The sequence below is a fragment of the Paramisgurnus dabryanus genome, chromosome 5 (genome assembly GCF_030506205.2).
Source record: "Paramisgurnus dabryanus chromosome 5, PD_genome_1.1, whole genome shotgun sequence".
Lineage (NCBI taxonomy): Eukaryota > Metazoa > Chordata > Actinopteri > Cypriniformes > Cobitidae > Paramisgurnus > Paramisgurnus dabryanus.
In genome coordinates, this window is record NC_133341.1 from 17,943,329 (window position 1) to 17,957,405 (window position 14,077).

The window sequence follows — 14,077 nt, forward strand, 5'->3', positions numbered from 1 at the left end:
TCTTTCTCAAAGGCAGTGTTGTGCTACCAATGCCTGCCAATGTTTGTCAACTACTAAACACAACTGCGATGCAGAAACAATGCCATAATGGTAATGTAATAATTTGGCAACTAACACGGTCTCATAAATACTCTGAGCTGCAACTGCATGCTTTATTTTATCATTAGAGAAATGTCACTTTAAATAACAGAACAGAGCGGGCGTTAATTAATTATTTCTATGACCTAAGTAACCAAAACTCTCATTTAGAATTTATTAAGATCACACGCAAGTTTAAAGCTGTATCAAGGCTCCAGGCTATGCACGCAGTTAAGATGATGAACTAATGCAATGGGTAATTACTTTTCGCAAACACAGCAGAACCAAGGAGATTTTTTCACATACGGATGCCAGCCTTTTAACCCAAAGCAATTTGGCTTATTATATAAACGGAAAGTTAGCATTTCGTATTCGTGCTCACAAAATTCGAGTCTTTACCGCCATCTAGTGGACGATTATGTGAATTGTTTGCCTTGTAGGTAAGGATGAGAACAAGGTTGCTGGGGTGATAACATCAGTGAGTTGGGATTTTGCTTTGTGTTTTCTGTGTAGAACAAAATGTATAAACTATTACCCTTACCTTTCAACCAAATTGATGTACTTTTTATACTTTGATACAGTAAATCACAAAAATGTGACTTTAACTTATATTTATTTATTATTTTGTCAAAGGAACTGAACCATACAACAATGCCGGAAAAAAAAATTAAAATGGACGAAAGCCTACAATGGTTTATTTGTGTATGCTACCGCAGTTTCAACCAACTTTCATATGTTTTCAAAAAAAAAAATCAATCATACCTTTTATTACCCTTTTATACAGTATTAGTGTATAGTGGAAGGGTCAGAGATGGGTCATTGAAGGATCTGCCTGTTCTATTCTGATGTAAGGCAATGTCATTTGTTTCAAAAGAAGGGGAGTTAAAGTACTCTGATTATATTCAAATCCAAGCTCTGCATACAAAGACTTCAAAGCAAGCAACCCCTCCATACACACATACAGTGCCTTGGGGATCACCTGATCAGACAGGTCTTTGATGAGACTCTGTGGAGTCCCCTGCCACTTTTACAAAGGTAAATGTTTCCAACCCCCTCCCACCAACCCCCTGGTACCCAACTCCCCGGTGTCCCCATTGTTTCATAGAAACCCAACCCTTTGCATGAGATAGAGAAAGGAAATTGATGGAAATAGGGAAAACCATGAAAGATGAACAGAGCACTTGGTAAGAAAATATCTAAGCAGGGTAAAGAGATAACAAAGAGGATGAAAGAAAGAAAGAACTATACCAGGAAAATCAAAAAACACTAGGGTATTCGTCAAGTTATCTTTAGTAAAGAAATTGCTTTGATTGTTTGTTTGTTTTTTTAGAAAAAAAGTTTGTCAAATTAAAATGTATATATGTGATTTATTTAGACATCCAACAAAATTGGTTCAGTAGCTCCAAACAGGTTTTGAACTCAAAATAAAACATACTGTAGGTGTTATTTAAAGGTCTGTTTCATCATATTTCTCATGGGTATGAAAATGCCTATGTACTGTGACATTGACAAATGAGATGCTATATAAGTAAATACTGTAAAAAAAAACTCTCATGCAGAAACTTTTTCCTAACAACCATAAGAAATAAGATATATGCACACGTGGTCATGGTTCTTAATCATATCAAGGTCAATAAATGAAATTAATCTTTTTTAAAGTATTCAGACTGTATACTATATAATCTAAAATATTATATAATCTAACCATTAGGGGAAGCTAAACATTCTTTTTAAGATTTGAAGTAATGATTGAACTATGTGGTCATAAATCATAATGGTGCTATATATTTGTAAATATAAGTTTGATTCAGATGGACTTAACTACGCATAGCATAAGTTACTAATGTTAAACAAAACTTTTAGTGACTCACTGTGTATGTATGGCTGCATGCAACTGGTTGTATACCGACTACTGTTAAAAGTAGCCTATGGGGATGCAACACAGTGAGAAACATGTCCCTGTCCCAACATTTAGGAGACATGGTGCTGCCATCAAATTTAAAATTAGGCAGTTCCATTTTGAACATATTTGAGATTTGCTAATATTGCATTCAGATTTTACATTTCACAAAGTGTCTCAACTTCTTTAGAACTGAGGTTTGTCCAATCATCATATCTTTACCTGCCATCCTGCACCATCTCAAAACACTTACAGATTTCCTCTTCCCCTGTTATGGCAGTGCTGAAAGTCTCAGCTCTCCGTGAGATAGAAAGAGACACAGAGGGATAAAGCAGGACAGTGAAATAGAGAGAGTTTGATAGGGAGAAAGCGATAAAAAAGAAAAAAATTACAGTGATAATTTCATTTTGTTGTTTTGATGAGTCAAGCAACTGGTCTTTAGTGTAGCTGTTTAAATATAATGTTCCAGCTGTCTCATCATGTTGAGAAAACTTACTTTGACTAAATCAGAAAACTGACACATGTACATTCATAGACTTCAGAATCATAGATTCTGAAGGACAGAAATGATGTGTGTGGTATTTGATAGGTCTTTGTAATGTTTGCAATACAGAACAGGCTACCTAGGCCTTCACACTAAACATCACTTAACTCTTAGGTAGACAAAATAGAGTACCATGCATTTAAGCCATGGTTAACCACACTCTTATACTATGATATAGATTACACAGTATGGTGCTGCTGTATAAGCACAGGAGGACATATAATAAAGTATGCCCACTTTCTGCACAATAACACACTCTAAAAACAAACGGTGCTATATATAGTTGTTCTTTGCTCGTAATCATAGAAGAACCATTTTTGGTGCCATATAGCACCAGTGAAGCACCCATGTAGAACCATATAATGCTATGTAGAACCATATGTGGTGCTATATGGCCCCTATATGGTTCTACACAGGTGCTTTACAGGTGCTTCACCGATGCTTTATGGCACCAAAAATGGTTCTTCTATGATTACGAGCAAAGAACCACTTTTGGTGCTATATAGCACCGTTTGTTTTTAGAGTGAGCAACTCCAAAAATACTAGTATAATAGGTTATAGGCTTATTGGTTACAAAGAATACAAAAGTTAGGCAAAAATATTTTGGTAATACATTTTATTAAACAAAATGAAAAGTCTGATATGCATTATTTATTTATTTGCTCTATATTGTTGTTTACCTCAAAATAATTTAAGGTTTAAATATCATACTTCACAAGAAATTAAGCATTGTATAAATAGGAAAATACAAGAACTATGTACATTTTATACATATTTACAGTATATACAGTAATTCTGGCTTTATAAATACAATTGTGACATATATCAATGTTATATTTAAGTATAAAAATTGTGAACTTAAATGCTTTTTTTCACCACATGTGTCATTGTCTACCATCAAACCAAGAAAGGTTTTGAGTCATTATTACATCTTAATATAATGGTCATACACCCTGTGTCCACAAGATAAAACACCAATGAAAATGTGACATATCAAGTTCTGTACATAATGCTGTTATATTAGATTTTCTATTGATGTGAAGATTGTGTACATACTTAATAACGTGAGAATATGTTTATATGAATAAGTTCTTGAGCGATCAGTGTGTATATACGTGTATATCATTTGGCAAATTGATCAGCTCTGTTTGTGAGAACAAGCCCTGTCTGTTGTTTCTTTGGCTGCAGTTACAGCGCTGTATCCACATGACATTGCGGGTGAAGTCCTCTTGTTCTGGCCCAGGGCAGTGAAAGTGTAGACGGACTGTACGCGTCACAGAAGGAACACAGACGCGACCGTCTGAACAAGATCCACATGAACGAGGCCGGTAACGCTGAGCAGTGAAGCATCCTGCAAACGTGATCTGCATAGGTTTCTGTGGTCGTGTGGTCCTCTGACACTTCTTTCCTTTCTGAATAATAGAGAGGCGGAGGTTAAGTTAGGGCTGTGTTGCAACTTCAAGACAGCTCTTACACTTCATAGTGTGGGAAAGCCATTTATTACACCTTTATTACCTTTACTGATGGCGTAAGGTTGTCTCCACACTCCCGGATCTGACAAAGTCTAGTTTCCCTGACCAACCGACACTCAGCATTACTGTTGGTAACACGACTGGAAATGCCCATTCCACAAGTGGTTGAGCATGGTGACCAATCGGTGACCTGCAGAAAGCAGGTGGATGGAAGGAGGGCATGGGACTTTGGCGATGTAATCCACTCTATAGATAAATAGATAGATCAAAAATACTTTTAATGTTGAAAAGATGTGGTATGGAATGATAGCGTAATACAAATATAAATGTTTATAGATAAATAGACCGAGAGATAGAATAGTATTTCAAATTCCGATAGACAGATCTCGTACTCGGATGAGCGCTAACCCTAAACCCAACATCTCGCGAGATTTCGGCGTTTGCTGTAGGCTCACTAAACCAAAAACATAAAACAGCCCTTTCCATTATGTGTTCATACATCTCACAATTTTCTACTTTATAAAGCAAAACAGCATCAAAAAAACATTTAATCAAAATTTTGCCCAGGTTATTCTGTTACCTTGATAGGGGACTCCTGCACCGCTATCCCACGTTGTTGACGGAGTAAGTAACTCGTTGCCTGTCAGGTCAGTATCCTCTCGTGAATGTAAGTCTGCCATTTGGTCCTCTTCATGGATGCTGTTGTCATCCTCGCACACCCACTCGTGGCAGCAGCGGCCGGGCAGTTTGGTGAGGCGGTGGCGGGAACAGCGCTGGTCAGGTAAAGACACGCGCTGCGGACAAAGCGGGATGCACCCGACGACCCCGTCAACACAAGTACACTGATGCTCGCAGGTGGGCTGAAAGTCTTCACCGTGCTGATATACCCGACCATCCAGCTCACACGGACGACCCAGAGCTTCAGCTAGACAACAGCAGAATACAGACGTTTCATTCACATTTACATACAATTCAAAATAGATATACACACTGTACAACTACACTCACATTACTTTTGCCGACTAAGGGGCTCAAGATTATTTATTTTAAATAAGATTAAACAAGCATTTACATAAACTAAAACGATAAAAAAAATCAAGATATGATGTATATTATTATTATTATTATTTTAAATTCTCTTTCAAGTTATGCGATGCTTTAGACAATTTGATAAGGTAGAAATTTTAAGGGGGAGGGGTGACGTCAAAGAGGTTGATATTTAGTGATAGAATAACACATATTTTTTTGCCAGCTTTACTATGGTTGTGTATAGAAATGGAAGATAATTGATTTCCTTGTTACCTCTACACAAGCCTCTCTCAGGGTTTCCTTCAGCCCCTAGATGGCAGCGCAGTCCCTTGATGTGGTCGCAGGGTTCATTATCGCTGCAGTCTTGGTTAAACTGTCTGGCACAGACCCGACAGCATCCACATGGGTCCAGAACCAAACTGATGCCAGGAGGACATGAGGGGGTTGAGGTTGGACAAGAGCACTCCAGTGGACAGGCACCCTGCACACGAGATAAGTCATCATAAGGAATTGTAAAAACGAGGATTGTTGTTAAAATACATTAGCCTACTTATTATTTCAGACACAGTTTCCAAATATTTTCCATGACCCACCTAGCAGGTGTAACTTACCTCTAAACACGCCAAAATAATTTAAATGGGAAGATGATAGAAAACATACACTTTATAAAAAGGTACTTTTTATTCTGCTTGTCATTGCATAAATGAAATATACCTGGTAATTTAATGGGTTAACACCTGATTTGCTGCTTTATTGTCATTATAAATTCATGCTGCCTCAATATTGGACCACATGCAAGAATATTACCTGCTCTTTAAGCTAAAGTCTCACAAAAAAAAAACAGGCCAAAAAGCAAATCCATTGCCTTTCATCTCCAAACTAAACCACTTTGATCTTCAACAGAAGCTTATTGTAAAAAACTGACCTCGTGATTAAGCAACTTTAAATTTAGTGTATTGCACAGAAAAAAAGGAACAGTGCATAATTAATACAGTATTTTTTTCTTATTAGTCAAACAAATATTGTTTTTTTGGGCAGGATCTTCTTCTTAGCTTATGTAAGACTTTCTTCCAAAAAGAAGTGGCAGTAATATTCAAAGTCAGCAGAAATGGCAGACAGAAAGAGCATTTACAAACAAGCACAAACCAAACTCACCTCCACAGCAGTCCATGACAACAGCACCAGTGTGAAGAAACATCCTTGCCTCAGTGTGGTCCTCAAAGGTGACATGGTTTTATCCAAGACTGAGGGAAATGTAGGAGCACTCTGTTCAATTGATTTACAATGCTGATTTTCAGTAACTCAGAAAGTGAGAACTAAAGAATCTGTTTAAAAGGTTCGTCTGGTGTCACTTGCAATCTGCACTTTTCCCTTTGAGTCTGTTTAGGAATGGGTGAATGCATAAAGCTGTGCTCCACTTGGTTCCCTTAGCGGCCACTTTTATAGACAGCTATGCACAGCCCCCTCTGACATCACACACAGAAGATTTAGCAAGCATCTTAAGACATACACGCCAAAACAGTTAAAACGTTTGAGGGAAAAAGAAAACATGTTTTCCAGTTAAGTCAGTTATATTAATAGTTTAATAAGTATTTGAGGACATTACTATATTATTTAATTGCTATACTAACTTTTATTTGCTCAAATTACATTTACAATTTTTAGGAAAAATCTCTGTGATGTTATGAAATAAGGTACGCAAACAGATTTTGGTCAGAGGGGGGTCCAGTAGCCCGCACACACACTGAGAAATCCCTCTCACTTCTCCCGCAGACAGCACAGGCGGTATGTCAGACGGCATTCGCCCTCACCACTGAGATGGTGAGACATCACACACACATGGCACATAGCTGCCGGCAAGCTCAATGACGTACTGAAAGGGAAAAGGAAAGCAAGAGAGGAAATTTTCATTCATTTCTTTAAACAGTGTGTCAGATTGAGTATTAAGTGTGAACTACAAGCAGAAAGTAGTGAATTCGACTGAAATGACATTCAACTGATGATTAGCTGTGCCATCCAAAGGGGAAAGTTAAATTTGAATGGATTCGTCAGAACATACTGTATACACATGCACCAAATGGCTGTAATGACTGATAACAGAGTCATCAACTTGAATTTGAACACAGGTGCAAGGAGACACTGAACTGGTGAATCATGCGCTCTATGAATTGTGCAGTGGAGTCATGAACTTAAATTCATTTTAGAATTAAGAATTGACAGAAAGTTATGGAAAGAAATATAAAAATATGTTTGACGTAAGAAGAATGGTGAATTTTTGTTCAAAAACCTGTTAACTTTTTAAAGACTGGGCAAGTCAGTAAATATTTTTGGGGTGATTATAAAAAACAGCTGGCATTCCAGTTGACAGATTTGGTTGTGTGTTATGTGGTGGGGTTTAAATCATCCCGACATTTCTTACTTAGAAAAGCATAGTTCACCTTAGTGACCACTGGCCAAACTTTTTCTCTCTCTCTTGATCTTTTTATATATAACAATAAATGGGGTCATTTAGTTTATTAAATTGCCATATTTAAGTCGTTGTGTATGGAAAGTAAACTTACAGAAAATACAAAAATGGCACAATAACTGCATAGTATATGAAAGATTTAGCAAATAATTTGAATAAGTTATTGAATATTGAATCATAGTTTATTTCTATAATGATGAAATATTATGTATATACACTAGTCAACATTTGAAGTGGATCAAAACCTTTCCTAAAAGTTGTCTTAAAACCAATACCCAATATCCGTTCTAGTCTTAGGACAACTTGGATGAAAGTTTTTGATCCACTTCAAATGTTGACTAGTATATTACTATAATGATGTATCTTTTATTATAAAACAGGATGAATAATATAAGCATCCGATACCCTGACAAGTCTTTTTCTTAATTTATGTTAGCCTACAAACTTTAAATTATCTTGATAAAACATGAATAATAGTGTTAATCCCATACACTTTTGACTTCTTCAGTATACTGTGATGTCACCACAGCCTTCCAGGACCAACAATTGAGACCTCATGACAGCCCATCTATGACAACATTAACACAGGCTTGTGTAATATGTGAGATATGTACACAGAGTTTAGCTATCTCATATTTTCCAATGTCCAAGATTACCCTATTCATATTATCTTATAACTTCGAACTTTAAGTTTGGATTTGACTCTTTGTCAGACTAAACTGATGGCTATCCGGAATGCAAGATGAGTGATAAAGATAGCAACTCAAATGTCTGTGTGTTGTCCCTCTGTCAACTAATGTCTGGAAGTTTTGACAAGCTTTGCCATGACTCCACCAGTCAAGTGGAGTCAGCTCTGTACATTAGTTAGAGAAAAATGTCAAAACTGCACGGAAATCAGTATGTGGATATTTATCTGTCTGCCTAAGGACATAATAATAAAAACCACATCTAAATATAGAAGTTAAAGCAACAGAGAATGAATACCATAGTAACACTTAGACTTGTCAGACAGAGTGTGCAAAGCAATGGAAACTACATTTGTTGAAACCAAAACAGTATGAATCAAACAACATAATTTAAGAAAACATATATTTTGATATATTTGAAGATGTTTTCCTTGGATTGCAATGTGGAACAAGATATTTTCATGTGTGTATGCTTATGAATGTTACATCTACATGTATATTCATAGTCCTGGTAGCATATTCATAGGGATTTTAATCTGTATAATTCTACTATGGACTTATTTGCATGTTTGTATACCTTATGTTACATTTCACATCCAACATCTTCCTTAAAAACGATGTTACTGGAAAGACCCCTACGCACACACACGTTATGGAAAAATGAGACCTCCAGAGCCAAAATTAACTCTACAAATATGTGTCTTTTCAAAATACACACGTTTTTCAACACAAACGTGTGTTGTATCAATAACACCTCTTATGATATTGTTCAGTGGGGAGCAGATATGGAAAATATGCCACTTTCAGGCCAACATAATCAGACGATTTTACCTCTTGTTGAGTCGAAAACTGGGTTGAAAAAACGAGCAAATACCAAGCATGGTTTAAAAACACTCTTAGCAGATACCAAGGATACCTCACGGTTTTTCACGAGAGAGTTTACAGAATTTGCCGATTCGCTTAGGAATGCTCATAAATCACTTTTGGGGAAATCGCGGAGCGGTGGATAGGAATTATTTTTGAGGATTTTGTTGTTTGGCAGCAGTGTTAAAGTAGCTATGTTAGGACTAAAAAAGGTAGACTCAACAGGAATCCAAACAACTGTGTATGTGTGCGGATATTTGGAGATTCCTTAGATTTCCATTTGACTTGCAAGGGGTCTCCAACCTTTTTGTGAGCAAGGGCTACCAAAATGGATGTCTACTTTTTTGATATAGTCTACTCAAACGTTGATTTTATTTTATGTTTTATCATGTTAAAATACATAAAAGAAGCCAAGCTCATATAAAAATATGTAACAAATATTAAAATTAAGGCTATTAATAGAATGTGCTTTGACTCCGCATGGGCACCATGTTTGAGACCAATAGTGAGAACAGATCAGTTCATCAAAATCTGAAGAATTTTTTGTGATTTAATATTTTTTATATAAAATATTCTACATGATTTAAAGAACAATATAACCTTGATATCTTTAATAAGGCCATGTAAATCTCAAAATCAATGTGAAATTTGTGATTGAAATCAAAGTTTGATGCTCCAGATCACATTATTAGATTATAAGACTTCAGCCTCACAAGTAGGGTCCACATGTGTGTGGTAACCCACTTCTGAGTGATGGATAGAGAAGTTGAAGTGCTGTCTGACCCTACACTAGCTGGTCTGTATGTGGCGCTCAACTCTCTTTGACATACTCATGCATCATCACAGAGCCGCCTCTGTTTGTTTGCCTCTGATGAGCCCTGTGTCCAATGTGGACAGAGCATCCTCTCTTTTTCCACTGCCAGTGCTGTGCAAAACGACATCCCTTATATGACGTCTGTTTGGAACATTTTGGAGCCAAGGTCCATTTTGGGAGTCTCGCCTCAGACACGAAACCTTCTGCCATAGTTAACTTTGTAACATACAAATTTTATTATGAAGTAACAATGTTCCAAAGACTTTAAGCGCACACTGGGATGCATAAAGCCCTGGTTGGGAATGACTTAAAGATAATCCAATATCATTCTGTTCTGAATTCACATCTGATCTAGTTCCTTGCATTACGGTCTATGGCCCCTTAACCTCATAAATAGGGCAGAAGTTCATCCAGGTGAAGGTGATGTTCTCCACAGGTGTGTTTCAATGAGCTTTATTCAGACATTTGCTTCTCATCACTCATGTGAGCTTTTGAGTGCCTGTTATTCATTCAGTTTGAGTTCTTTTACTCCCTCGAAATGGAGGTGTTGACAGTCGTAGGGGAACACAACCAACCTCCTCCACTCCTTCATTGCCCAAATGTTCAACAACAAAACTGTTCTCTGTGAAAGACAAGATCTCCAGGTGTTCAGTAGATATGAGGTGTAATAGGTGCATGGGTAAAGATGAGGTCCCTGCTTAAAGGAGGATTTGAGGCAGGGTTGATGTAACCATTGATGCCAGTTTGCAGGCAATGTTTGGGTTGTTCTGACAACAAAGAGCTAAGGTTCAATGACAGTTTTTATCTGTGCGTGATTTAATTACTGTAATTAATAATAAAAAGGTGGGGAGTCCTCAAGACAGAACACCCAACTTTGAAGAATATAGCACATTGTGGACATGAATACAATTTTCATATACTGACTAATTCAATGAAAGTCAATGAAAACAAGAGTGGTGATCTGGAGAAACGTTTTGTTCCATAATAAATAAAAAACAGATCTATTAAAATTGAAACAGCTGCTGAGAAGAGCCAAATAAGAAGCATGGAATCCATACAAATATTAGGTAAGACAAGCATTCAGTTACACAATCGCTTTACACAAAATCTCCTTTAATGTTTTGCTGCACCCAAGACCGTAACATTCCTTCTCATAATAACAATCTTGAGAACATTTGTAAATGGGGCACAACAACAGTATCTAGTTTTAATTTGGATCACAGGTTCAATAGTGTTAGTAGTTAAAGACCCCCCATCCCACCCCACAAAAAATATATTTGAAAGCACAGCTACAGTACACCCCTCACGTTTCTTAAGGAAGAATACTATAGAAGTTAAATCTGGATATATTATAGCGTAGTCAATGTGCTGCTTGTACAGCGATATAGATTTACTGTCCTCTGAAAATAACTTAACATAGGTGGCAACAAAAGTTAGTACATCCTAAGTGATAATAGATGAATATCCATGAAAAGCCACATGTCTTATTCCTCGTGCTCATGTTACACATTTGTGTATTAGAGCATTTCTAATTTGGTTCTTTGAGTACAATTCTCTCATACTGAGCACTGGATTTTGAACATGGCACCTCATGGCAAAGAACTCTCTGAGGATTTGAAAATTAGAATTGTTGCTCACCACAAAGATGGCCAAGGCTATAAGAAGATTAGTAACAACCTGAAACTGAGTTACAGTACAGTGGTCAGGGTCATACAGAGGTTTTCCAAGACCTCTTTTTTCCAAGTTTCCACTCAGAACAGGACACGCAAGAGGCGATCAAAGAAGTTGAGTCCTTGTACGGTGCGTCAGGTGCAGAAGATGCCTTCAAAAACAGTTGCATGAGTGCTGCCAACATTGCGTTGCAGAAGAAGCAGAAGGTCAGATTGTCAGTGCTCAGAGCATACGCAGCACATTACAACAATTGGGTTTGAATGGCCGTTGTCCCAGAAGGAATCCTCTTCTGATGCTGGCTCACAAGAAAGCAAACAAACAGTTTGCTGGAGACAACCTGTCCAAGAGCAGGAATTACTGGAACCATGTCCTGATGAGACAAAACTTAAATAAAAACTTGTTTGGCTCAGAAGATATCCAGCATGTGTGATGATGGCCATGCAAAACGAATTGTTGCTGTGTGTGGCGTATGGTCTGGTTTGGTTTATTATTTATAAAGCACATTTCTACTGTCACTGAGACAGCCCAAAGTGCTGTACAGAAAACATTAAGATGTATGACCTTGTATGACCCTGACCACTGTACTGTAACTCAGTTTCAGGTTGTTACCGAGCTTCTTATAGCCTTCTTTGTGGAGAGCAAAAATTCTTATTCTCAAATTCTCAGAGAGTTTTTTGCCATGAGGTGCCATGTTCAGCATCCAGTGCTCAGTATGAGAGAATTGTCCTGAAAGCACCAAATTTTAAGTATTCTAAAGTATTCATTCAATTTACTCAACTTTTAAGGTAAGTGGTTGCAATCAATTTATTTAAGCTAAATTTAAACAAAAAAATTTGAAAAACTTTTGTTTAAATGTAATTGGCCTGAATACCCCTGACACCAGCCGGAAATGTGACGCTCCTTACCATGTTTAAAAGATTCACTCACAATGCAATGCTAACAGGAGTTAACTTACAGTGAGTAAGTCTTATGTGAGTCCTATGGATATGTCTACATCACTTATCTTAGGAAGTAAACTGTTGCTTACAATCCGTGTGTTTGTTGTAGTTCAAGAAAAGAGATTTACGTTGGAGATGATAACCCGCATCATCGTTTGATTTGGGGTTTGCACCTTTTGCATATCGTCGCTGCCCGATGAAACTCACGTATGTCCAAAACGGTTACTTTTCAGGAAGTGAAAAAACACAGTATTTCAAAAGCAGTTGAATGTAGCGTTGTCATACTTGGTACGGCATCTTTACATGTAACCATATTCTTGCCAGTGTAATGATATAATCCACATTTGACCAAAATTGAGTTTAAATGGACATACGTTCATATTTTACAGTAACGGTGGTCGATACACGTTCTCCCGATCATTAATTAAATGGCCAAGTCGCGTTTCATATTGACAGATGAATACGCTTAGTTCATTTAATATTAATTATAAATGTATTAAATGTCTCTTGCAAACTATGAAGGGACAATGAATCAATACACTGACATGGTAATGCTAGACAGCTACTTTGTTTGCACAGTCCTACCGTAATTTTGTCACTCGTAGACGTACGTCTGGTGTCAGGGGGGAAACGTTCACCTCGATGAAGGAAAGTCATTGTCTCACCAGGCCATGTTTATTCGGCTATCCATTGCTGAGCTTCGATGAAACTTCACGAGACCGGCGAGATGCTTCCACAGGGCGGGAGATACGCAGTGTGATTGACAGCTTTGACACCAAATGGATATACGTGAAAATCAGATGACATGATTTCACAACTTTTCATTGGTTATTTAGATATGTGAAGCATACTGTATACGAAAATTAACGTGGATATCCATTGAAAAATCTCAAAATCGGCAAAATGGACATACGTGGTTTTCTTCGGACAGCGACGATATCCGTAACGTACTAATACACACTTACACACCAAAGGAGATGTAAAAATGTGATTCGGACAAAAGGTGCCCTTTAATACCGAAGGTTGTTTGTTAAGATAAAATCCTCAAGCCATGAATCAAATATCAAATTAGAAGGTGGAACAAACAACAGCAGAACTTATGGGAATATTATGCCTAATAGTTTCTTATCTAACTGTAGAATATTTACACTGTGGGTGGATATAGTTGTCAACACAGGTGTTAATCAGTTGAGTTTTCTAATAAATGAATTACTTTTTATTTAGTAATACAATTCATTACATTTTAGTTTTTGGCATTTTAGCAAACTTTCTAGGCCATGAGTCCTTGGCTAAACTTTTGAGAGATGCACAAATGTCATATGCATATGAATCTCTGCAGACAAATGTTCAGACGGTGACGGCAATATTTATGTGTTGTTTGGTTGTGTAATGTGTTCTTTGCCTTTCCTGAGAACTTATATTGTTGAGGGATGATTGATAGACTTTCCTGTTTATATTCAAACCTTTCTCAGTTGAAGAGGAAATCAATGAGACCAGGCAACCCAGACTTCCTATGTTTCTGTATAAACTGACCTGTGGAAGCTTGATGTTCAGAGACAAAATACGTGATGGCTATGGCGGAAGGTAAAAATTCTTACAGAAATAGATTGTAAT

At 37.2% G+C, this 14,077-nt stretch overlaps 1 protein-coding gene across 1 annotated transcript; it reads right to left on the reverse strand.

Moving 5' to 3' along the window:
* Positions 1 to 3,163: 3,163 nt before the first annotated feature.
* On the reverse strand, positions 3,164 to 6,425 carry ccn1l1 (cellular communication network factor 1, like 1). The gene is made up of 5 exons (XM_065266925.1): positions 6,179 to 6,425; positions 5,297 to 5,504; positions 4,575 to 4,919; positions 4,038 to 4,240; positions 3,164 to 3,934 (listed from the first exon to the last, which is right to left on the reverse strand). The coding sequence occupies exons 1-5, from the start codon at positions 6,251 to 6,253 to the stop codon at positions 3,623 to 3,625; spliced, it is 1,143 nt and encodes a 380-aa protein (XP_065122997.1). The 5' UTR covers positions 6,254 to 6,425; the 3' UTR covers positions 3,164 to 3,622.
* Positions 6,426 to 14,077: the final 7,652 nt, after the last annotated feature.

Excerpts from the sequence above, each read along its gene's own strand:
- ccn1l1 (XM_065266925.1), bottom strand. The coding sequence starts at position 6,253 with ATGTCACCTTTGAGGACCACACTGAGGCAAGGATGTTTCTTCACACTG. Across the intron at positions 5,505-6,178 it reads TGTCATGGACTGCTGTGGAG|GGTGCCTGTCCACTGGAGTG; the intron begins GTGAGTTTGGTT and ends TCTCGTGTGCAG. Across the intron at positions 4,920-5,296 it reads TGAGAGAGGCTTGTGTAGAG|CTGAAGCTCTGGGTCGTCCG; the intron begins GTAACAAGGAAA and ends GCTGTTGTCTAG.